Source organism: Orussus abietinus, unplaced genomic scaffold (assembly GCF_000612105.2).
Source record: "Orussus abietinus isolate OABI.00-Male unplaced genomic scaffold, Oabi_2.0 scaffold55, whole genome shotgun sequence".
NCBI lineage: Eukaryota > Metazoa > Arthropoda > Insecta > Hymenoptera > Orussidae > Orussus > Orussus abietinus.
The window spans coordinates 25,909-50,038 of record NW_019394295.1 but is presented as its reverse complement, the minus strand read 5'-3'; the positions used below and the strand labels follow the sequence as shown (position 1 = coordinate 50,038).

The window sequence follows — 24,130 nt, the reverse complement described above, 5'->3', positions numbered from 1 at the left end:
GTGGTTTCAGACGGCTCGGCGCGCTAATTTCGGGAAGTACCGAGGAAACTGCACCGTCGGTAAATAGTCACTTAGGGCGGCCCCTTAAGGCGGGGGCATTTCTCTCGCGGGAACAAGCGAGCGCTTATTAACGCTATTTTTTACCAGAGGTCTCAAAAGACACCTTTTAAAATTTCAACTCGAATTATTGTTCATGGTTTTTATTAATAATACATAGTTTAAAAAATTTTTTTTCTCAATTAGTGTCCTCTTCAGGGTACAGCGGGCCGCTCTAGTCGCCCCGTATGTACAGTGGGCCGCGATAGTCCTGCAACCCGCAAGAAGGCGTGGCCGTTTCCGACAACGACGCCGCACGTCTCCGTCGCGAATCTCCGGTAGATTATTCCGCGTGTACGTGTTCAATCGCATCGGCGTTTAATAACGATTCGTCTCGGCGGCGCCGGTTCGTATAATTCATCTCCCCGGTGTACTCGTACATAACCTAACTCTCGGTACTCTCCTGTACGGTTATGCGCGGCCGTACCGTTTGCTCGCTGGCCAGTCATGGGTCAGTGAATCCCAGTTTCCTAGTCACGAATCTGAATACCGGCCAGTGGTTGCGATCCGCCTCGGGCTACTTATATCTTAGACGAAAGCCTCGCTTCTAGGCTCTCCTGGCGATAACTGGGATAAAAGGGGGGAAAAAGTCAAAGGGGAACTCCGGAAGATTTTTCAAGGCTTTTTGAAAGTGCCATTCTAGGCATATCAATCAACTTCTATACGTATACCTAGTCTTATACCCTTCTGCTATTGCAAATAAAATATTGCATCTTTTAACCGTTGCACTGAAAGAAAAAAAAAAAAAAAAAAACATATTCTTTTAAATAGTGCCGAAGAAATGTCGCATCCAATTTAATCCGGTTTATAATTAATCTTTGAATTAATAATGACGTCGTGTTGGTTCAATGGATTTTTTCTTTTTATCAGGGTGTAAATGAAAATTTTACATTTTTAACGTACTGTGAAAAATTATTCTCTGGCGAGAGAAAAATCCTTAATAAATTCTGGGGAAACTTGAGTACTGTCGCGAATGGTAATTTTCACGTCTTTCAACTGTTATAAATGGAAGCTGCAAGTCTTTAACTGCCGTAAATAAAAATGTTGAAAATTTTTCTCTGGTGAGGAAAAAAAATCATTAATAAATTCTGGGGAAATTTGGGGGGCGGAGGAGAGGCGGTGCAGGATGAGAGGGTACGGTAGGCCGAGCACTAAGTACTGTCGCGACCGGTAGTACGCCGGGTGAGGACGAGCCAGAAGCGCTAGTACACGCTCGGTGCGCGAGTACATGCACGGTGCGCGTGCCGGATCTAACGAGCCCCTCCGAGGCCAGGTCTAATATCGGTCCTTTCCTTTTGCACCGGCCCTTTCTTTCCCTTTCTTCCTGCCTCCTCCTCTTCCTAGACCGGCGGCCTTCGTTAAGGTCTTTGCCTCGCGCTCTCCTTAGGGAAGCCTCCAATTTGAGGATTTGAGGACCGACAATTAAACCAATTAAGGGGATGTGAAAGCGACGACACGGAGGTTTCATTTATGAAACTTCACTCTGAACTGGGTGCATCGAAGTTCCCAACGCGACTATGGAGGCTCTAAGGAAAAACCCGCTGCTCGTGAAATTTCATTATTCGACAAAAGAAAAAAAATATCTTTTTTTTTTTTTGGTATTCCAGATAAATGCAACATTTTTTTTTTTTTACGAAAAATGAAATTTCACGAGCAGCGCGTTATTCCTTAGAGCCTTCATGATCACGTGTTAAAGTTTCGAATAATTCGGTGCACCCAGTTTGGAGATGTTTTATTAATATGTTGGTTTTTTGGGTATACTTTCATGACCCCTTAAATGCAAAATATATACAAAATTTCGAATAATTCCGGGCACCCAGTTTGGAGAAAAATTTTTTATGAATTTGTTCGCTTTTTGGGTATTGTCACGTTATACTTTCATGTCCCCTTAAATATAAAATCGACTCTGGACCCCAGCCTCGTGGCCGGGTGCGAGTTCCTCGTGCACTGAGGACAGTAGAGGGTCTGGTCCAGTCTCGAGAGGCGAACATTACCGTAGACCATGGAAAATACGACGTCGTCGAGACGTCTTGCTGCGGCCTCGCGCGCGCGCGCGGCCGCGATAGCGGGGAGATAGCGATACTGCATAAGGCTCGGTAACTGCGGCGAGGCGCGTGGGTGTCGGCCGGTCGGACTTGCACCAAGTGCACCAAGGAGGGCACCGAGGAGAGCAGCAAGCAAAAGGCGGGTAGATCGCGGGACAGGTGGTGGTCTCCATTTTTTCAACACGGACCACTCACCTTGTCTCTTATCTCGACGACAATTAATCTGTTATCGAGAATACAATTATTCTCTGTACGTTGAGGAAGATCAGGGATTTTTTTTAATTTTATTTTTTTTCAAAGAAATTGATTTTTACCCACCCCCTAGGTGTAACGTGCAAACGTAACGAGGTCACGTATCTTTACCCCGAATTAAGAGAATTCTTTGGTGACAGATTTAATGAGGAGTTTATTTAAATAATTAAGATATTGAGAAAAATTATTGGAGATGGGACGATGTGATGGTTTTCAGTCGGGATGATTAAAATATGCGTTTCGAGAGGTGCGATTAAGGGATGGGGAGGTTAGGTTGGACGTTCCGCCGGTGAATGGAGGTTAGTGAGTTTCGAGCGCGTTCTGCGTGAAGGATCCTCCGGGTGTGGGGTTTCCTTGCTCTCCGGGCGAGACCGCTCTCGGGGTATCTTCCTATCTTCCATGGTGGGACGTCTTCATTCCGAGGAATTGACGTGGGTGTCGGTCGCGTACGAAGGGGCATGCAATCCCGGAAGAGTTCCTCGGCGTTCATTCGGTCTATGTGCTTCTCGTCTGCCTCCGGAAAAGAGTCGCGTCCCCGCCCGGAAAATCCGCGTGGGTGATAAATCGCTTTAAGCCGAATACGTCGGGAATATGCCGTAAAACATGCATATCCTTTCCTCGAACCTTTCCGCGCATTGTTTCAGACATTTTAGGTGACACGAAAGGGTCACTTTGTACATACATAATTTTAATACATATGTATACAATTTTTCGCAACTTCATCGATGCTCATGAAATTTCATATTTTTTTTTTCCCCCTCAGTCAATTTACCGGGAGAATTTTTTTTAGTTGAATTTAGTGATGTTTATTTCCAAGCCTCCGGAGCAAAGAGACTTATAATGGCGTTAAATATATCCTCAGTATATTAACTTTTTAGTGGAACCTCCAGAGATCGATCAGCGACAATTACCCGAACTTTTTATTTCTTTAAATTTTCTTCTCGCATGAAATTTAGTTAGATTTATTTCCAAGCCCCCGGAACAAAGAGACTCGGAATGGCGTTAAATATACCCTGAATATATCACCTTTCTCGTGGAACGACTCTTGGTGGAATCGACCTGCCTCACGCGGAGTCGAAACGGGTTCCACGACTCCCGAGACACCTTGTATGCAGCCAAGGGAGCGTGTTCTAAGTGTAGTAATCGCGGGGCCGTGTATACGCGGTATGATCGTGTAGGGCCGAGCGAGCGTGTATATGCAGGTCGGTGTATTCGTGTTGGAGCCCGACGTGGACCGTATGGGACGTATAGAACGTATAGAACGTATAGGACGTATAGAACGTATAGGACGTATAGGACGTATAGGACGTATAGGACGTATAGGACGTATAGGTGGACGGGCTCGCCGCGACGGCAATGACCCACGACTGGCCTTGCTTTTCTTTCATTCGAGTCGAGTCGAGTCGAGTCCATTCCGGTCCATTCGAGTCCCGGGGCTCTCCTTTTCACTTCGAGGACGGTGGGCCGGCGAAATGACCGGTTGCATAAGCGAAAAGAAAGGGAGCGAGATCTTTCGCCGAAAGACTCTTGCCTCGCGATCGAAGAGACTCGGCAGAGTTCCGCACCAAATCGCGCCCGAGTCTCTTTACGGCATTCATGTCTTTTAAGAGAGATTAATTTAATTTCCGCGCCAAATCGCGCGCGAGTCTCTTTACGGCATACTTGGGACCAAGGGAGATTAAATGCAGCGCTTTTTTTTTTTTATTTTAATGAAATTTAAAGACACATTTTTGGGTACATTTTGGTTAAGGAAATTTTTTCTTCGAGGGTATCCCATAATTTCGCAAGCTCGGTTTCCTGGAAATTCGGCAGAGTTCCGCGCCAAATGCGACGCCGAGCGATGCCAGATTTTCCGCACGCTTTGTAACCTAACCTCCAAACGGGAGAAAACGGCTCGCTAGTGCCGCCATCTGGCGGCGCCGTCTCCTCGGGCCACATTCGGTGGGCATTATTTCCACGTCTCGGAGTCCTAGTCAAAGGGGAATATTTTTCACTTGACGGCTTGTCTCTCGTAGCGGCTCGCTCGGAGGAATAATGGGGAAAGGGAGTCCGCCCGGTGGAGGGCCATTTCCAAGTTACGAGCGAGACGAGCGAGACGGGACGACGGATCAATGAGATCTAATGGGTCCAGTCGCGGCTGAATGGCTCGACTCTCGAGAGGTCAAGACTCGATATCGATCTCGATTTATGTTTCGTATAATAAGCCACTTGGGGACGACCGACGAGGCGGGACACCCGCGACCTTCTCGACGGTGTCAGGTTATGTCCAGACCGTGCCTCGCTTATATGCTCCGACGAGTCGGTCCTAGGTTATGTTATGCGGGGGGATGTAACCGCGGAGAAGAGGCTCGTTAGGTCACTTTTTACCGCCACCTGGGGACGGGGCAACGATAAAGAGGCCTCGATCGAGGATCCATCGATCTTCCTGGCCTCTCGCGTCTCTACGCGTGATCCGTGAATACCATTTTGTCAATTCACTTAGAACAATGCGATAATTTTATTCCCTAGGAAGGCGGGTTTGAATTTTTCTCTCCTTTTTTTTTTTTCATATTCAAAATAGGGATTTATTTTTCGATCGATGGATCTCATCGGCCTCGATTGGCGCGTCTGCGCATGATCCGTGAAAGCTCGAATTGCAGCGGATAAATCGTAATGGCGGTGATTTTAATTTCTGGGAGGGCGGTTTTTAGGTTTTTATATATATTTTTTTTTATGTTTTTCTTTTTCACGTTTTCAAGCAGGCTTTGAATGCGTTTAACTAGATGTTACTTTTGAGATTCCAGATACGGTAAGTGGGTCGGTACTTACCCACGCATTAGTATATCGTTAGGAGGGATTTAAAAATCCACCGTGGCTCTTGGGTGTAGAATTCGAGGTTATGTACGGACCCGGGTTATCGGCGAGGGTTTTCCGGGATTTTAGGCGACGTCGTTTAGAGCTTATTTTGTTCCTTGGTTAGGCTCGAAATTCTTGGAGCTCTCTTAAGAAGCCTTCCCTATCACGAACTTCGTCCCCGTCTTTACGACCGCCATTACCTCCCGTCGTGCGAGAGTAATAATCGGCGTGAAAAGTTATTCAGGAAGCGGATGACTAACCCCGCGCGGCCCGAGAAATTGTTTCGGACTGACGCAATTGGCAATTAAGAATAAAGAGACTTTTAACGGCCGAGTGCAGCCCGAGAAATGGAAAATGACAGGACGGATCGAGTGACCCCTGATTGTATAATTTTCTCATATTTCACCGTACGGCCGAAAGGAATTTAAAAGTAACACTTTCAATTTCTTCAATTAGGCCGTACACATTTTATATTTCCTGTACTCTCGCGGGGTAAACCAGGAAAATATTGTTAAGCTCGGATTTGTTCCCGGGCGAAGTTGATAGGAGGTGATGGGCTGTTAATCATCCATTGTTTTTGTACAAACTTTTCCCAATCGAAACTATTCTTTGTTTCAGGTAAGTTGGCGCACTTATCTAGGGATTTATGGATAGGTGAAATATTTGACGCGAGGTAAGTCAAGTCTCGGGATTTTATTTTAAACCTTCCATAATATGGCGACGCCATTTTGCAGAAAGACGTGGGCCGTTGCATGGTGATAAAAAAAAATTAAATAACCCACTTTTTTTGTCTCGATTAATAACTGAATCGTGGTTTTCTCATCTGCCGAAATAATTGCTGCTAATTAAGAGCGCATCGCGTAATCGTTAATTATTGGGCTAATTGTAAGCTTGCCCAACTGAGGTTCTGGCAGAGCGCGCAGTTTATTCGAAAATAACGAGGGACGTTTCGTCCTCTATTGAAAAGCTCTCCTGGAAAAGGGGAGAATTTTCGGAAAAGCTCGAGAGAGCGGAAGGTAATAATTTTCCGGCGGGGGATGAGATGGAAAAAATTCCGGCCTCTTTTCTAATGGCTTTCTCCCTCTCTCTCTCTCCTTTTCTACGCTCTTTCTTTCCCTCGCCGAAAGTGTGCGAGACGAGGTTATGATTGAATCGAGTAATTTGTAAATTGGCCACCGCTCTTTCTTATGCACGGTAATGCACGGTAATGCACTGTAATGCACCGCCCAGTAATCGGCGGAGGTTGCTCTCCCTCTATCTCTCTTTCTCTCTCTCTCTTGTCTTACGTGGGCGTTTCGAGAGACAATGCTTAGTTGGTTATGCTTTGCGCCATTGTCAACTGGTGCCAAATGAGGCTGTCAAATTGTCGCAGCCGACCTCCTCGCTCCCGATGTGCTACTGCTTATTTTTAAGGCGATGCGAAACCTCCCCTTAAATCAGCTGACTCGAGTAAGGCACTTTTAGTTCATTTTATTGGTTCCTGTCCGGAATAAGTAAACTGTTTTATTTTTTTTTGTCTCTTAGAAAAATTAAAATTAAAGGGTTCAAATTATTCCGCGCACTCGGTTTGGAGAAGAGTTTTATAAATTTTCCATTTTTTAGTACGTATTCACCCTTTGGTATCACCTTAATGACGCGAGCCGTATTCAAATTTGTTCGACAGATAAATCATATTATATGATATTAAGTGACATATGTCAACTGATATGTGTCATCGCGGACTGCATGGGGAATAATTTAACGAGCCGCGAGATTTGTCAATTGAAATTCATTTTTTTTTTCCTTTCCTTTTGTACTGACAAGAGAATCCTTGTTAGTCGCGATTCGAGTATGCGGAGGTTCATCCCGAGTCGCGGAAAAATTTTCGTCGAAGGTACCGTCGAATTGCAGATTCCTGCAAACCCCTCGGTTTATTCCGTGCCGTCTCAAGAGCGATCTCGGAGAGAAACGGAGAGGGAGCATAAATTTCCAGAGACATCTGCAGAGCGGGAGGGAGAGAGAGAGAGAGGAGGTATATATGCAAACCTGAAGCATCGCGTTTATTTTCTCACACTCAGCGAAGCACGTTTATTCCCCGGTAGTTTCACTTTCGAATACAAATGGCGGACCGACGACGGGAAGAAAATCAACAACAATATCCCCGCCCTCGAGGAATTAAACATTGTTATATAACACCGACCTGGAATAATATAAATATAATGTGTGAAAATTCTATCGAAACGTCAAAATATTTATACATTTTTTTCTATAAACTGGGTGCGTCGAATTGTTTGACAGTTTGTCACGTGACTATGAAGACCCTAAGGAAGAACGTCATGCTCGTGAAATTTCAATAAAAAAAATATATATATGTATTAATTTGTATTTATCCTAGGTCAGAACCAAGATGACATTTTTTTTTTATTTTTATTTTTTTTCGTGGAAAATTAAATTTCACAAGCGTTCTTTCTTAGGGCCGCCGTAATCACGTGTTGAAGTTTGATATGATTCGGCGCATCCGATTTGGAGGAAAATTTTACACGTGATTTGACGTTTCATTTACGTAGAATGTTTTTTTTTTTTGAGAGGTCTAGTTTATTTCTCTTGGTACGAAGCCGAGGCCTTCGAAGCGTTTGGCGTTTATTAGTCATTTTCCCGGTTTTCCTTCCGGAAAGCTGGGACCCCGTCGCGACGTCGAACTCCCTCATTAGAGATGGGAGAGAAATTATCCGGAGGTAATTTCACCGGCGCGTCTTGCGAGGCATTTGCTAGGACTCGGTGGTTGGGTTTTGCGGGGCAAAAACCGCCACCGGAAACCTCAGTTAGGTGCATAATTGATTGGGCCTTTCTTCGAGCAATTAGAGGCTCGGAAATGGAGTCGATAGATCCCGATAGAGATCGACGCGTGGTTCGATCAGGGGACGAGATCGGCCCCCGACTCTAGGAAACCATTTGCAGAACTTTAACCGCAATTCTTACGTCATCGGACCTGGTAAAAAGCCCGAATTAATAATTCCTGATGATTAATTAATTTTTCCTGCCTTTGATTTTTCACGCAGATGGCGATTTACCGTAGTTTTACGGGCTCGAGGATAAGGGGGTCCCTTACCTCTCGATTTTGACTGTGTTAATGGACACTTTGCGAGGATTTCTACCTCACGCTTAGCTGGGCCCGTTCTCGGCCTTAATGCTCCTAGCGTGTAAGGATCGCTCCTTTTCCCTCTAATTTATCAGAGAAAGCGTGGGCCCGTCCAGGATGCGCGTTTTCTAGGATGAATCGGCCACTGGCTCGCGGAAATCCCGGCTGCCGTCTCGTTAGTTTGTTCTGCTCCGAAAATCGACAGGAATCCCGGGAAAACTCGGCGCGCGCATGTCGATTACCCGCACATAGGAAAAGTTCTGGAAATGATTTCCAATTATTTCCTATTTAGTGAGAAATATGAAAAAAGACGATTTTCGTTGGGATTTTAATCAAATGATTTTCAAATCAGCTGGTCGCGGAAATCCCGGGAAAACTCGGCGCGCGCATAAGTCGATTACCCGCGCATAGGAAAAGTTGTTCTGGAAATGATTTCCAATTATTTCCCATTTAGTGAGAAATAAGAAAAAAGACGATTTTCGTTGGGATTTTAATGAAATGATTTTCACCCGGCCTCCGAGGTAGAGTGGATGCCTAAATAGTCGTGATTTATGAATGGCGCTCTGATGAGCCAAAGATTACAGTGATTAGAATAGTTATAGCGCTCCTTGAGTGCAAGAGTTACAGGGGCTCTGAAATCGGCGGGGAGCCCTGGGCCCTTTTTTACCCGGTTGGGCCCCGCCGTAAAAGGACAACTTTCGGCCCGACAAAGGGGTAGCGTTTCCCCTCTTTCTCTTTTTCTACTTACCGCTCCCTTTCTTTGCTTTCTCCTTCCAAACTAGCGGACTCGAGTCGCCGATAAAAATGTTTCCGCCGCGCTGTCTCGACTGAATCCGAGAAATTTAAATATTACGGTCGAGTTGGCAATTTTTATTTCTTGCCCGGGAGAAAGAAAAAATCCTTGCTTTTATTTTCAGTAAGGTTCGGTTGAACTTCTCAGGGTTGGTTGTTTTAACTGTTTCGGTTTTACGCGGTTTCTTTTTTATGGGTAGGGCCGTTCTGGGGAAGTAATGGCGGTCCCTGCGGCCACGTTTTTCGGCGACTCTGGGTGTGGACAGGCGTAAAAAACGGCGTCTCTGAGCCTCCCCGCTCGCAATATGAAAAAGAAGCCCCTAGTTTACATGCTGATGGGCGATATAACGTATCCCTGGTGCCTCTACACGCGAAAATATATGTCGATATCGTATCGACCACCGCGGTCACTGACCGCCGCCATTACGGAGCACCTTCTGCGCCTTCGGACGCCGCGTCGAAGAGCGTCGTCTATAAAACCTTGAATTTATGAACACAAGAATACCCAAGACCGTAAAAGAAACTATACAAAACCCTTTTAAATGTTGCAACTCTCGATATTGATAATCGCGTTCGATAATTTCGAAGAATAATTCGTAACAAACACCGTCTTTATAGAGCGCCTCCCCACGCCGCGTCGAAGGGCGTCGTCAAAACCTTGAATTAATCAACCCAAAAAGTCCCCAAGACCATAAGAACCTGTCCAAACATCGAAAGTATTAAAGTCCATCATCGCGTTCAATAATTCCATAGGCATAACGTTTGTTTTAACGCTTTAACTATTTTCCTTCGATTTTTGGGCCTCACCGCGGAACCAAGATGGCGGCCGCTCCGGCTTCTCCTGGCTCTTTCTCGTAAGTTCCAGCAGGAAACGTCGAAAGGCGGGACGATGGATCGCGAGCTCTTCTGGTGGATAATTGCCTCCACGACGGAGATATGACTGGCATGCGAAGTTAGTCGCTGTTACCGCAGGGTGGACTGTAAATCCATACGCAGGGACATCCCTCGGTGGGACAGAGTGCCATCGTCGTGCCCCGGTCACGCGATGCAGGGCAAAATATTTCAGGTGCCCTGACTCGGTGGGCACCCCCCCCGTTTCCTCTCCCCTGAACCTTCCCTTGTCAATAATATTCGCGAAGATAAACAATTTGGTTCACTGGACTACACCTGGGGCGGGGAAAAATTCAGTAGAGTTCAGGTACGCTCTTAATCCTTCGAACGACATATGGGCGAAATTCGCCTGACCGTGCGGGGGATATTGGACCAAACGTCGGACGCCTTTAGTAGCCAAAGGTGGTAGGCATTGCTTCTTAAGTATCGAGGGAAACAAAGGCTTCTTAACCCTTTCGCACCGAGGGCCTTTAGGGTTCAGAGGGATCATCGGAGTCGCGTGTTCGCAGGAAACGAGCCAATCAAGCTATTGAATTAAATTATCGGCGGAATGAGGCCCCATCGAGGGAGACGACTCCTAAGAGCACCTCCTCGAGGAAGTCTCAGAACGCACTTCCGTTTTACGATTTTTTATACACCTGCCAGTTTGATCGACTAATTAAGAGAGAAAAGGAATTTTTTTTTCTTACCAACGCGTCGTGGCGTTTGATATACTATTTTATAAAGAAAATGAGGGTTGCGCAAATTGTGCAAATCTACTCTTATCTGCTATAATCGGGGCCTTATCGCTCCTCAGGCTTTCGGAATCGGTTTCGCAGGTAATCGCGAGAGAGTATAGTCCCGCTCTCTCGCCCGCGGGAGTAATTAGTTCCAGTCGAAGATAACCGAGCCAATTATACAATTTACAGGACTTGCGATGTATCCGGGACGCTAGTCCTGCGAATCGACATTCCTCCATGTAGAACAGAAAACCAGGCGAGATTTTGCAAGTTGCATTATCTTGGGTAAAATAAATTTAGTGTCATTGGATTTGTCTTTTTTTTTTTTTTTTCGATTTCTTGTAATGACTCGCGGTTGCGTCTCGAGACAAGTGCACGCGCCACGACTGACTCGTGTCTCTTTACGCCAACTATTCTTCCACCAAGCATTTAAATTCCTTTCAATTAATGTGCACCCATCACCGGGGATCGAAAACAGTAATAAACAATTCCCGCGTCGTTCATTTTTGGTATCCTTGAATAATGTTGCGGTGGCTCGGTTTAATGGCCTAATAATTGCGTTCTTTAAATCTTAATGTTTCACCGCCCTAAGTAACCGTATCTTTAAGCACTGGCTCCATAAAATCTGTGAGCATACGGCCAGTGGTTCTCATTCCGCAGAAAAAAAATCATAATTAATATCTCACATTTCCATAATATTTGAAAAAAAAAAAAATTGCGTACATCGGGATTTTTCTCAACCAAAGGTTTGCTTCGAAAAAAATTCCTTTTGTCTTTTCGTTCTTGTCCGGGGTGAATACGTGGTATGATGGACGTCCATAACCACGTGGTAAAGTTTTTTAAAAAATTATTCCCGCATATTGGAAATATGTTTTATAATTATTTTCACGTTTTCATGCGTATATGGAATGACCCTTTCGCACTTTAAAGATTATCTTTTATAAGTTATGAAGATCTTTCGAACGATTTGGTTATATGATACACCCTGTACGGTTGCGATAAACGCACTTGCATATCCGAGGTATGCAGGGATGCACCTCTAGTGCACCGGTCTCACGTATTAGATGCGTCGCGCTACCCTCGGTGCATTACCGTGTGTACATTATGTATCCGACTAGTACTGGGCCTCGCGGGCAAAAAAGCAGAGCTTTAAGTGCCACTTAAGTAGCGGTTAAGCGAACGGCAATCACGATAATGCACGCGAAATTAACGGTGTCCACGGTTTTCAGCCTCCGATCCCTCCTAGGGAAGATTCCGATTTATCCCCGATGTACATCCGTCACTCGAGTTGGGAACGGGAACTTCAATGGAACTCGATAAGAACTCCCCTGGAACCCTAATAGCATTTTAAAGTTATATGAAAGGGTCACTCCATACACATATAAAAATATTTATAATACTCTCCTCCAAACGAAATTTAATAAAGAGTCTTAAAACCCTTGAAATTTCATTTTTCAATAAAAAAAAAATTGTATTCGTCCCGGACGAGAACCGATAAGTCATTTTTTTTTTTTTCGATATATGAAATTTCCTGAGCTTCAAGACCTTTATTAGGTCCCCCGTAATCACGTGTTAAAGTTTCAGATTTCTCGGGGCACCTAGTTTGGAGATGAGTTTTATTGATTAATTTTATTATTCTATGCGTATTCTCCTAAAAGTTAAGAATTTTAATAATTCCATTCCTAATGGTTCCTTGGGCGAGGTCAGCGAACGATTTGTATTCGGAGACCTCGAGACCTTTTTGCGCGATCGAGGACATGCCGAATCGAAATTAGTGGCCGGTCTGTCGCAAAAAATGGTATACTCCGTTTGCCAAGTGCGTTAAATCAGCGGCCTTGACGAGATCCGGCATCTCTTCGGGCTTCTCTCTTCTCTCTACGAGAGACGAGCGAAGACGCGGCACAACTTAATGGACGTAACGACTGACGATTAGGATCAATATTTTCAACGATCGATCACTCCTGATAATTAAATCCCATAATCGACAGTGATGGCGGAAAATGACCGAGCGATCGGTTTAACGGTTACTGATGTATTGTTTTTTTTTTTTTTTATTAAGCCTAATGAGACGCATTTTTGTAAAGAAATGATCCTGCCGGGATTTTTATTATTCTCCTTAATCGCGAAAATGGGGTTAACGTTGGCTGTAAATTTAATTGCACTTGAAGGGGCATTAAACGAGTTTGGTCGGTTATGTTTTAGCAAATCCAGAAATGGCGAACGGCGGAGGGCAGGGCGAATCGCTCGCTAGTTTTTCGCGCTTACGAGATGGCGACTCGGTGCCCTAATTCGGACCCCTTCCTACGCGCCATTTGCGAATTGCGATCGAGTTAATTGGCGGCCTAGACTGCGTCAATTAGGAAATCGCCTGGTGTGCATAAATTAAGCCGGATCCTCGTGCGACCTCGACGTGGCCGCCATTAACGTCGAACGCGTTTAATCGAAAGTAAGTCAAGCTGGGACTTCATTTGTCCACGGAAAAAAAAAAATCGAGAGCCTTAAAGTAGCAAAAGTTAGAAATTGTTCACCCTTACAAAACTGCCCGTTAATATTAATGGCGACAAAACGGGGATTTTAATGTATTAGAAAATTGTAAGTGCAACGAAAGATATCCGCAGACATTGCGGATTTGTATATTTTGGGTTAATCTGGAGGAATGTCATTTAACCTGGTAAGCGGTTTTGGATTTTCAATGGATATTTTCTGAACATGTATTTTGAGGAACCTAACTTATAATGTGTGTCTTTTTATGTGACCCCTTGTTCCTTCTCTCGCAAGTTTTGCAGCTGCGCATTTCAGTTGCGAATCATCGATCGCTTCGGCATGCTTTTCGCAACACGTTGCATCTGTCACCCCCGCAAATTTCCCTGCCACTATCAGAATTGCCTAATCACGTCACACTCTCGAATATTATATCTGTACACGTATACATCTACATTTAGATTTCATCATACCCCTAAGCCTCATTTTTAATGAACTAAGGGAAGTGTGGGCTCATATGAAAGAGGTTAGCCGAATTGCAGTTCCTCTCCATTTTGAAAAATTTACTGTTCAGCCCATTTATTGCAGTGAGCTTCCCAGTTAGACTTTTTTCCATGCAAGGTGCAAGAAAATGGAGTCGAAAAGTCCGATGAAATTATTTTCCACGACGCATCATTTTCCTGTAATAATTTTCCGAAAGAAACCCAATCGGGCGTTGGCGCGCCGCGCTCCGTGCGACACCCGACGCGCCCGATCAGCTGTTTTTTCAAAAAATCGTTACAGGCAAAGTATGCATCGTGGAAAAAAATAGTACAGGACTTTTCGACTCCATTTTCAACAAGGAATACGGCATGTACGGGCTTAGAAAGGGATAGCTTAACCTCTTTGATAACGGGTCCCACGGTCCGTCGACGAGTAGGCGGACTTTCGTCCTCTCGACGGATCGGCCAAGGTGCATGAACACTTTCGTTCCGATCGCTCGCTCGAATCGCCGCCTACATGCGATACATACCGGCTCTGAATTCGATCCGGTAAAGAGAGTAAGTCGGATCTAGGATCCGATCGAGTGCCAGTCGGTCGAATAGAACCGTACCTGGTTATCGGCCGATTACCCGGGAACATACCCCGAGAAAGAGAAATAAATTGACCAATACCTAAGAAATATCTCTTTACCTCCAAGAATAATTATTCCACTCAAACGAGCCATCATAATTCCGAATAAAGGTCGCATCGAAATAATTATTCCTCGAATTAGCCAAATACTTCTTAGGCTCGATAGATATTTTTCTCTCTCAGTGGATACGGTAATGTAAAATGTAAAAAAAGCGCAGATACATATTGTAGATGATACAATTCGGAGCCGGACCCGTGGTCCGTAAACGGAGCTTAGCCAGTCAGCTGTTGCGGCTGTCAAAATCAGCTGACTGGTCGAAGGATCTCCCCGCGAGCCAAATCCGCCGCTTCGTCATCGTCATCGATCAGCCCTTAAGTTGTCGACTTATTTTTGAGTTGCTTTGCCCGAACCCCGTGTTTCTGTTCCAGGCATTCGCCGAGGGGTGCGGAAAGATGCCGCGGGGGGAGCCGAAGGGATCCGACCAGGTGATCGCCCATCAGGGTCGAGAAGCGGCCAACTGAGAGTCCCAGCTCCTCTCGGCAAGATGCTGGGAGTCAGTCAGCCCGGCAACCCGCCGTCGAGTCTGCGCCACTCGGCGAGTTTCTCCTGTCTGCAGCGAGGTTCCTTGGACGGGCCCCGATCGCGGACGTCGACGCTCCCGCAGCAGGCAAACCCTCAGCTGAGCTCGCAGCAGGCTGAGCCGCAGCACCAGGTCTCTCCCAGCAGCAGCACGGGAGGCCCCTCGCACAGATACGAGCAGGACTCGAACGACTACGGGTTCGTGTGCGTGCGTCCGCGGCTGCGCAGTACCACGGCGGTGTTGCGAGAGGAGGAGCAACAAAGGCACCAGCAATACTCCGCGACGAAGAGCGTCTACAGGGACAGAGAGAGAGAGGGGTCGGCAGCGCTGAGCGACCTGGAGAGCAGTTCCAGTTTCCGGGAGCCGAAAAAGGAGGAGAAGGTTAGGGAGGGGAAGAAGCAGAATCTTCTACAAGGGGCCTCTACCTTGTTGACGGCCTCGACGAGTTCCTGGTGGAAGGCCCGACAGAGAGAGGAGGTGGGCTCCGGAGGGTCCAGCGAGCGGAAGAAGGTTAGGGAGGGGAAGAACCAGAATCTGCTGCAAGGGGCCTCAACCTTGTTGACGGCCTCTACGAGTTCCTGGTGGAAGGCCCGACAGAGAGAGGAGTTGGGGTCCAGAGGGTCCAGCGAGCGGAAGTGGTCCTCTCCCTCGAACGAGCGGAAGTCGGCCGGGTTATCTGGAGGAGGTGGGTCGGTCGGGTCGGTCGGGACCTCGGGGACCCCCCAGGACTCCGCCGAGTGGAGGTCCCTGGGGTATGAACTTCGGATTCTCCTGACCAATGAGACCCCTACCCAGAACAATCCCAGCAACAATCAGGCCTCGTTCTCTCCCAGTGCTCGCGCATCCATGATCGAGACTGCGGACGGGGCCTCGGAGGGTAAGGCCCACTACCCCCCTGCGACCTCGTACTCCGCCAGGGTGCTGCGAACCAGTCGCAGCTTCTTTCGGGAGGGTGGGGCCGAGTTCCCGGCCCAGGTGAACAAGGTGCGGAGGATGCTGTACCGGGACGAAGGAGAGGCTCCAACGGGCCCCGCGGAGGCAGCCGGGGAGGCCGCAGGACCCCCCAGGGATGCCACCTCCGGGTCGGGCACCAAGACCCGCTATGGACCACCCACCTCCTACTCGGCTAGGACCTCCAGGACTGGTCGGGCCCTTTTTACCGAGGCTGGGCCCGAGTCTTCCTCCAGGATCGGGGAAACCAGACGCAGACTCTATCGCGAGGACGGGGACGCCGCCGAGAGCGAGGGTCCTCCCGACGATGCCTCCACCAGAGAGGTTAGGGCCGATCAGGCCCCGCAGGACTGCACCTGGGTCCCTGCTGCCACCAGGTCGAGTCGGGCCCAGAGCTTTTACTTGCTGGACGACTTCCTGAAACCCCAGCCGCAAAAGTGCGCCGCCAATCAGTATCTCACCTCCCTGTATTCGAGAGTTGTCGGTGAGACCCAGAGGTCGGAGGTCAAGCAGGCCCCTGGAGTCTCTATGGGGTCCCAGCAGCGCGGAAACGCCACCCCTCCTCGGAGACACAACTCCAGCTCCGATAGCCTCGAGGTCGCCACCAGCCCCCTGCCTCCACCTGTCCCCCCACCGCCCCCACAGGTGGGGCATCGCGAAAGAGACAGAGATGGCCCGAGAGAGAAGGAGAGCTGCCCCTGCAGGATGTGCTGGACCGCTCTTCAGCAGAGGGCCTATCCTGAAGAGGTGAGATCTGAAATTTACAAATTTATTTTACAAATTTAAATTGAGAGGGAAATAAAAAAAAAAATATATATATATGGTCTTGGAGGACCGAAGATTTATTAAGGCATCGTGTGGATATTTGATGGCACTTGATGTCGTAAAATGCCGCCTCCGAAATGCGGCTGCGGTCGAGCCGCTGCGGTAGTGCCGTCGAGATCGACACCACTCGACTTGTTTATTTAATCGCGGTCGACGGGAGTCGATTGTTTCGTTTAAGGAACGAGGAGTACTCCCATGGGAGAAAGACCTCGCCCATGTGACTAAGGACCTCGCCGTGCTTATTTAATTCATTAACACCGAACTGGACGTAATTGTTCCGTTTAAGGCGACATGAAAGTCGCGTCGGAGAAAAAAAAAAATAATATATGTTTTTTATTTAGCCTAGGCTAGAACCAAGATCAGATTTTTTAGGTGAAAATTTAAATTCCCGTTCTTCTTTGGGGGTATCATAATCACGTATTAATGTTTAACGTTGTCCGGTGCCACCCTGTTCGGAGAGAAAATTAATATAAATATTTTGACGTTTCATATGTATATAGAACTACCCTTTCATATCGGTTTAATAGAATAAAGGACGATGGGTCGCAAAGTTATGGGCAATCGGCCCGGTGGATCGAGAATCGAAAAGCTACGTCTTACTCGAGGCACTTTTACGAGCGAAGGAGTAGAGAACTCCCGAAGGGAGGAATAAGGGACTCCGGGGGAATTTAAAATAAACGGGATCGCGGACGGAATTGGAAAACAGCGGGAAAGGCGAGAGGATCCTTCGGAGAACAGTCGGGGGTCGGCGATTTTTCGCGATAAACCCTTTCTCGATGAAAGCTCGCCTTTTAATTGCGTCGCGGGGGAGCTTTCAGGCCCCAGTCGGGGGCCGTGGGGCGCGAAAGAGGGAAACTCACCCTTTTCTCTCTTTTCCTCCCTTTCCACCCCCCTCTCTCTCTTTCTAGAGTCGGTGATTAATTTTTCCCGCTCGCTCGGTCGCCCTCCACGACTGTCTTTTTCCCAGTTTCCCTCGAATCCGCAAAAAGCACCTCGGTAGGAATGGTCGGGAAATGTTTTCCGTAAGTTCGTTCCGTCCAATTTTTTTTTTTTTTTTTTTTAATAATGTTAAGAAGTGAAAATTTCACAGTATTAATCGGGACGAATTTAGTGGTCAATCGAAAAATCTCATATTAAATCGTATTTGGATAAAATAAAAAATCGATCGCGTCTTTATTATTTTTTTTTGGAGTAGCACGTGTCTCGTTTAATTTCACCTCGTTATCGGCGATCATATCAGTTTCCCCGCGAATCCCGTCGCGTCCTTGATAGCATCCGCGCCTCGACGCTCTCTTAACGGCTCGTTTTAATTGGACGGATTAATTGACTTAAACGCCGAGAACACGGGCACCGGAACCTCACTGATTTGTAGAGCGAGTAGCATGTCTTTGGGCACGTGAAAAACTGGAGCACCGCTTCCATTTTTCCGTTGGCTCCGCAATTAAGACGCGTATGTACAATTTCATTCGACCGTCTCGTTCTTAACGGCGCTTCCGATTCCGGTCCGGTCTGATAAGGCCTTTCCCGTTCCTTCTTAAGGTGATATGAAAGAGTCATTCCGTACATACGAAACATCATATCTCCTAATTTCCAATTCCTAAGACATGGTTGCCTAGACGCAAAACCAAGAGAAATGTCATCGATTCAACCGAATCATTTTAATCTCCGTTTCTCATTCTCCATCTCTCTTTCCCATTAGACTTCGTTTCGATGACCTTAGAATTGGGTCCGGTGATGTTTCCTTGGGAATGTCGATTTTTTTTTTCCCCCTTTTGGGCAGAGAGGATGGAACGAATCTATGGGGACGCATCTTCGATCTCGAAGGGTCTATGTATTACCTGGTTTACCTGTACTACTTGTTGTACGGCTCTTGTGGACCAAACGAAGGCGGAGAGGTCCCCAGAATGGCGGACCTCTGACAGGGATATATCTGGCGGTGAGATCTCCGAGCCGGTCGTGTCAAACCGGGGTGATTTATCGTTATTGAAATGCGGCCCAGTTGAACCCTCTCGTTGCTTATGCCATGCGTCATGTTCAGTGTCCGAGGTACTCCCTCTAGGTCCCCTCTGCTCCGTGGCCGGGAAAGGTCCCTCGCTTTTTCTCAGGACTGCCTCGAATCTCCGCTTTTCGCTCCTCCACCCTTTACCTGACTCGTGTCGTTAATTCATGATTACTTTTCACTTCACGGCACTTTTTAATTTACCAGATGTGTTGCGCATAAATCGTTGCCTTTCCAGGTGAGAAAGTGGTCTGTATGGGCAGTCTGCGGGGGTCGGGTAGTTTCTAACCTAAAACGAAGGGAAGAAACTGCAGTGGCGGCGGATTTATCGGGTAAAAGAGTTTGTTTAGATACTCCTAAGGGGTTACGTCAAAGAGGCGCATTTCTCGGGACGAAGTTAGCCGCAAATTCGTGTCTGGCCTATTTCCGATTGGTTCTCGCGTGAGGTATTTCCGGATCGCCTGGATATTATTCCGCGAGGGCGCGCCACCGACCTCCCCATGGACGCGCGCGCCTAACCTCGAAACGTTTTCACTGAAAACAAAGCTGGATCTTATTTTAAGTGCGACTCACCCGGGACTATTTTGAATTCCTTTCCGCGCTAGTCAATCCGCCGGTTCGCCGTTAGCGCCATATTTATTTCCCATCTGGATTTCTCTCGGCCAGGAATCAAGACAAAGAGAGGGTGCCGAAGTCGATTGAAACGATCGAATCGAAAATGATATCCTCGGTACTAGTCTCGGACAAGTAAGCAAAATTAAACAATATTATTCAAACGAAGATACCTAGAGTATAAATCAAGAAAATTAACGTTCTCATGAATTCTCGATATTCTCGGTAAGTTACGGTATGTTTCTCAGTTGCCTTATGCGATTTAATGTCACCGAGAATTTTCGAATTCGAATCCAATCCTGCTGCGCTATCTGCGGTCGGTCGGAAGTCCATCCGCCGCGAGTTACCGTACCGACGAGTAAGAGAGTCCCCGCTATGAGTTTCGGCCGCTCGGGCAGAGATGGCGCCACCGTTCCCTGGCTTTTACGAGGGCGTGGCCCTCTCCTCCCACGGCTCTCCAAAGATACCTTGCCTCTAGCGTTCCCGTGAACCTGCGATGATGACATCAAATATGCACGTTTCAATATTACTAATGCCTCCCCGGGCCGACGTGCAGGATGACTACGAGTGGCCGGCCCGCGATATCCGCTGATTAAACCCACCCCGACCGTTATCGCTTTTCCAAATGATTCGCGAATCCTGACGGCAGGGGATTTGCAGAAATCCGCTCCTACGAGGTAATTTTCGGCGGCTAGTGTTATCCTGGGAAATCTGGGAAAATTAAATCACGTCTAAAATGAATAGAAAAATCCCTAGGAATTAATTTTTTTTTTTCTAATGACTAATCGTATCTTGATATTCGTATTAGGGATTGTTATCAGGGTTCGGGGGAGTCCTTTCAATTTCGAAATCCGATCGTCCTTTCTCCGATCGGCGTCGTCCGCTGCGACCTGAATTTGCGATTCCGCAATTCCGCGGAACTCGTATAAATGGAAATCCCCCGAGAACTACTCACTCGTAGCGTAGTACTGGAGTACCGAGAGAGTACCGAGAGAGTACCCTACTTCGAAACTTTTCCCGAGGTATGTTCCCGTCGCGGAGTCAGTTTTTTCCGCTTTGTTCGGGTACCCTCGAGCTTTCCCTACTTTATATTCATTTATAACATTCCGTTATTAATTTAAGATGACTTAACGCGTTGTCTCCTTACGTTTCATGTTTAGGACTCGACGTTTCATATGTATGGAATGATACTTTCGTACAACCTTAAGTCTCTTAGTGCAATGTAACCGAACTAATTGCGACGCCTTGCGAAACGGTCATTATCTTTGGAAATCTCATTTAATAGGCTCTTGTAACGAATGAAAACCTGAACGGGTGAAATCTCTTATTTATGCTTAGGTAACGAGTGAAACCGTTTTAAATTGAAATCCGGAAAACCTGGGACGTCACTTCGTTAGATCGATATTAGGCGATTAAGGTGTTACGAAAGTGTCATATATATACATAAAAGAGTGAAAATAGAAAGCATTTCTCCAAACTTACAATTTTCGAAAGAAAAAAAAATTTCTCTCATTTTTTTTATTCTTGTCCGGGATATGTAGATTTTTTTTTTTTCTGCCAAAAAGTGTGAAATTTCCCGGGTTTCAGTTTGGGGGAATGTTTTGTATATATATTCACGTTTTGATGTGTATAGGACACTTTTGTATCGACATAACCTAATTTATAAATTTTAATTTAAATTAGTGGGTCGTTAATGTTTGTTTTTCTTTGTTTTAGGTGAGTTCAAAGCATGCCTTGGATGATAAACTTTTACGGGTAAGTCTCTTAGGTGAAGGTTGTTTAAGAAGTGCGATAGAGTATGTATGTATTTGGCGCGAGACTCTGCCAAGATTTCCGATGTCAACGAACCGCGTCCTCGTGTATATGGCTTAGCAGCGATATCGTTCGCTTAAAAGTGGAAAAAAAAAAAAGTCAGACGCACGCATCCACTTAGTATCCACTAATTGCGCACTCGACTCGGCTACATGCTCTCTCGCATAATTAGCACGCCTACTTCTGCGTTATTATTAATTTTTCCATACGGAGATATCGCTCCCCCCGGTTCCACGTATGGAGAGGTTTCGTAGAAACCTCTGCTGAGAAAGGAATCCATTCGTGCCCTCGCAGTTGCATAAATTAAAGTTTAAGGTGATACGAAAGTGCCACTCTACGTATATGAGAAACGTCAAAATATTCATAGAAATTTTTTCCAAGCTGGGTGCATCCAGTTATTAGAAACTTCAACACGTGATTCAGGCCTAGGAATGGAGGAGAGGTCGAAATTTGAGGTCTTTGGCATGAAATTTGGAGTTCATAAAAATGATACCCCAGAGAGAGGTGAAGTCGAAATTTCAGGTATTTGGCATTAAATTCGTAGTTCATAAAAAAGATACCCCAGAGAGAGGTGAAATCGAAATTTCAGGTATTTGGCATTAAATTCATAGTTCATAAAAAAGATCCCCCAAAGAGAGGTGAAGTCGAAATTTCAGGTATTTGGCATCAAATTCATAGTTCATAAAAAAGATCCCCCAAAGGGAGGTGGTCGAAATTTAAGGCTGGGTAAATTAAACTTTAAGGTGATACGGAAAAGGGAGAGAGGTCGGAATTGAGGTCTATCCCGAAACTCGGGGTCCGAATTCGGGCCCGGAAGAGGGAAAATGGCTCCGGGAAGGTGCTCGGAGGAGACTCGGCTCCCCTCGGCTCGGCTCCGGCAGGACCTGCGCGCGAATTTCCCGCGTTCACCCAACCTCATATTGATCCCACCCCGAACCGAGCGAACCACCCCCGCGACTCGGCCGCGAGAGGGTGGATCGCGGAATCGCAGAATCGCGCCGCCCGTGGGTCCAGACGAGCCACACGCCCCGGTCGTGCGGAAAGTAGGCCCGTCCGGGCCCGAAGCGGAAATCCGCGAGATCGTCCTCGTCTCGGAGGCTTCGAGGAAGCTGGTGAACCACCTTACTCCGGATATCTCGGGGTGGGTGGTGATATATCCAGGGTCTTCGACCCTGAGGTGATAGGTGTCGGGATTGCATCTCGGCGTGTGTGGTGGATTTCCTCGTCGTCTTCCAAGAGCATCCAGGATCTGGACCTCGAGGTCTCACCTGGACACCAGGGTTAGTTTCACCCCTTAAGTGTGGACCATCTCAGGCGAAAAGAAAGAAACACGTGTCTCTTAGATTTCTATGCTCCTCGAGATATATGGAAATCAAGAAGATCGACGCCGGTCACTTGGGGATGTTTCCTTGTTAGGACTCCTCCTCGAGGACTCCAGAATCCACTCGAAGCGATGGAGAGGACCGACCATCGCTCTCCTCACCCTGGACCAGCTTCGGCTCCTGGAGATAACTCCAAGCTCTCCTGAATTCATCCATTACCCTAGAAAAAAGGATCCAGGGTCATTTGGCCCGGTGGACCTGGATTTTTCTTACCAGAGGACCTGAAGGAACCTCAACCCAGGATGGTGGACGATTGGACCAGTGAATAGGAAACTGGACCTCTGGGTCAGACGTTCCTGCCAATTTGGGGTATCTCTTATCAGCCGGATTGTGCCGATCGGTTCTGCGCCGATGTAGGACGTGTATTAAAGGGACCGATAAGTGCCATTCCTTTTCGTTGTGTGTGGCTTACCTTCGGCCCTGAAGAACCCTTCAAAAGGTGGAGGTGGATGGACCAATCACGGCCATCGACAGTGAATTCATGGGTTGATGTGACTCGCTATCGTGGACCTATTGATAATCCTTATCCGGGAGTGATGCCGTCGAAAGGACTCGATTAGTCCTGATAACTCGGGTGGATTTACGGTGACTTGACACCTGGACATTTTTTCGGGAAAACTTTAATCCCGGGATTTTCCGGAATAAAATCTCAGTTAAATCCCCGACCTCGGGGTAGAATGACAAGTTTTCCCGCGTTATCCCAGAATCTTATTAAACTTTGTGCGAAGTGAAGTGCACTCGAAAGTTTCGAGCTTTCCGATACCCCCGAGGTTGGTACCACCAGGCGGTAATTACGTGGCGGTTTCCCCGCGTGGTCTCGTTAACGTCACGAGTCGAGGGTGCGAGTTCCTCGTTAGCGTGGAAATCGGCGATTTTCCCCGGAAGAAATTCATCCTACGAGAGGTTGGGAAACAAAAAACCGTCTCGAGAAATTCGGCCATTGCCTTCTCGGGGAATAATTGCGCGCATGAATTCTCTCTCTCTGTCTCCCTTTTTTTGTTTTATTTCTTCCTTTGGAACATTTCTCTCTTCACCAAACGTACGTGTCCCTCTCGTGCGATAACCGTGCAGACGCCACGGCAATGAGAAAATTCCAACTTACGTCTCCAGTGGACGTAAGAGTCTCTCGTCGAGTCTTTAATTGCGGAAACTTCCCTCCCTGCGAAATGCCTCGGTGAGCCGCACTCGATCGATACTCCCTCCGGACACTTTGGTTCTTATTTGCTAAAATCACGACCGAAATCAGGATTTCACATTAAACGTTGCTTAGAATATTCGTTTGAATTTAAATAACGCGTCCAGGTCTACCCCTTCCCCCGGCGAAATGTTTAAAATCCGCAGATCAATTTCGCCAATGATTTTCCACCTCGTCGAACAAAGTGGATTTTCGCAACAATGGCACAAGTCACCATTATATGAATTCCGACGTAGCGCAATATCTCTCTCGATCTCTCTTTCTCCCTGCACGTGGAAATCGATTCGCGACGATTGACTCACGCATAGACACCGCGATCGAGAAACTCGGTAGAGTCTCGCGCCAAATACATACATAAGCGGCGCAGAAATTCCCGACTGGGACCTACTCGAGCATGCCCGATAAATCCGCGTCTCTCTAATGATTTATAA

At 46.9% G+C, this 24,130-nt stretch overlaps 1 protein-coding gene across 1 annotated transcript in view; it reads left to right on the top strand.

The window, feature by feature from the left end:
- LOC111674452 (splicing factor, arginine/serine-rich 19-like) overlaps positions 1-22,773 on the top strand; it is a 34,152-nt gene extending 11,379 nt beyond the window's left edge. The window contains exons 2-4 of the mRNA XM_023435034.1: positions 14,772-16,621; positions 21,027-21,065; positions 22,669-22,773. Of these exons, the coding sequence (XP_023290802.1) occupies positions 14,888-16,621; positions 21,027-21,065; positions 22,669-22,773 (1,878 nt within the window). The 5' untranslated portion in view covers positions 14,772-14,887. The remainder of the gene's footprint in view (positions 1-14,771; positions 16,622-21,026; positions 21,066-22,668) is intronic.
- The last annotated feature ends 1,357 nt before the right edge of the window (positions 22,774-24,130 follow it).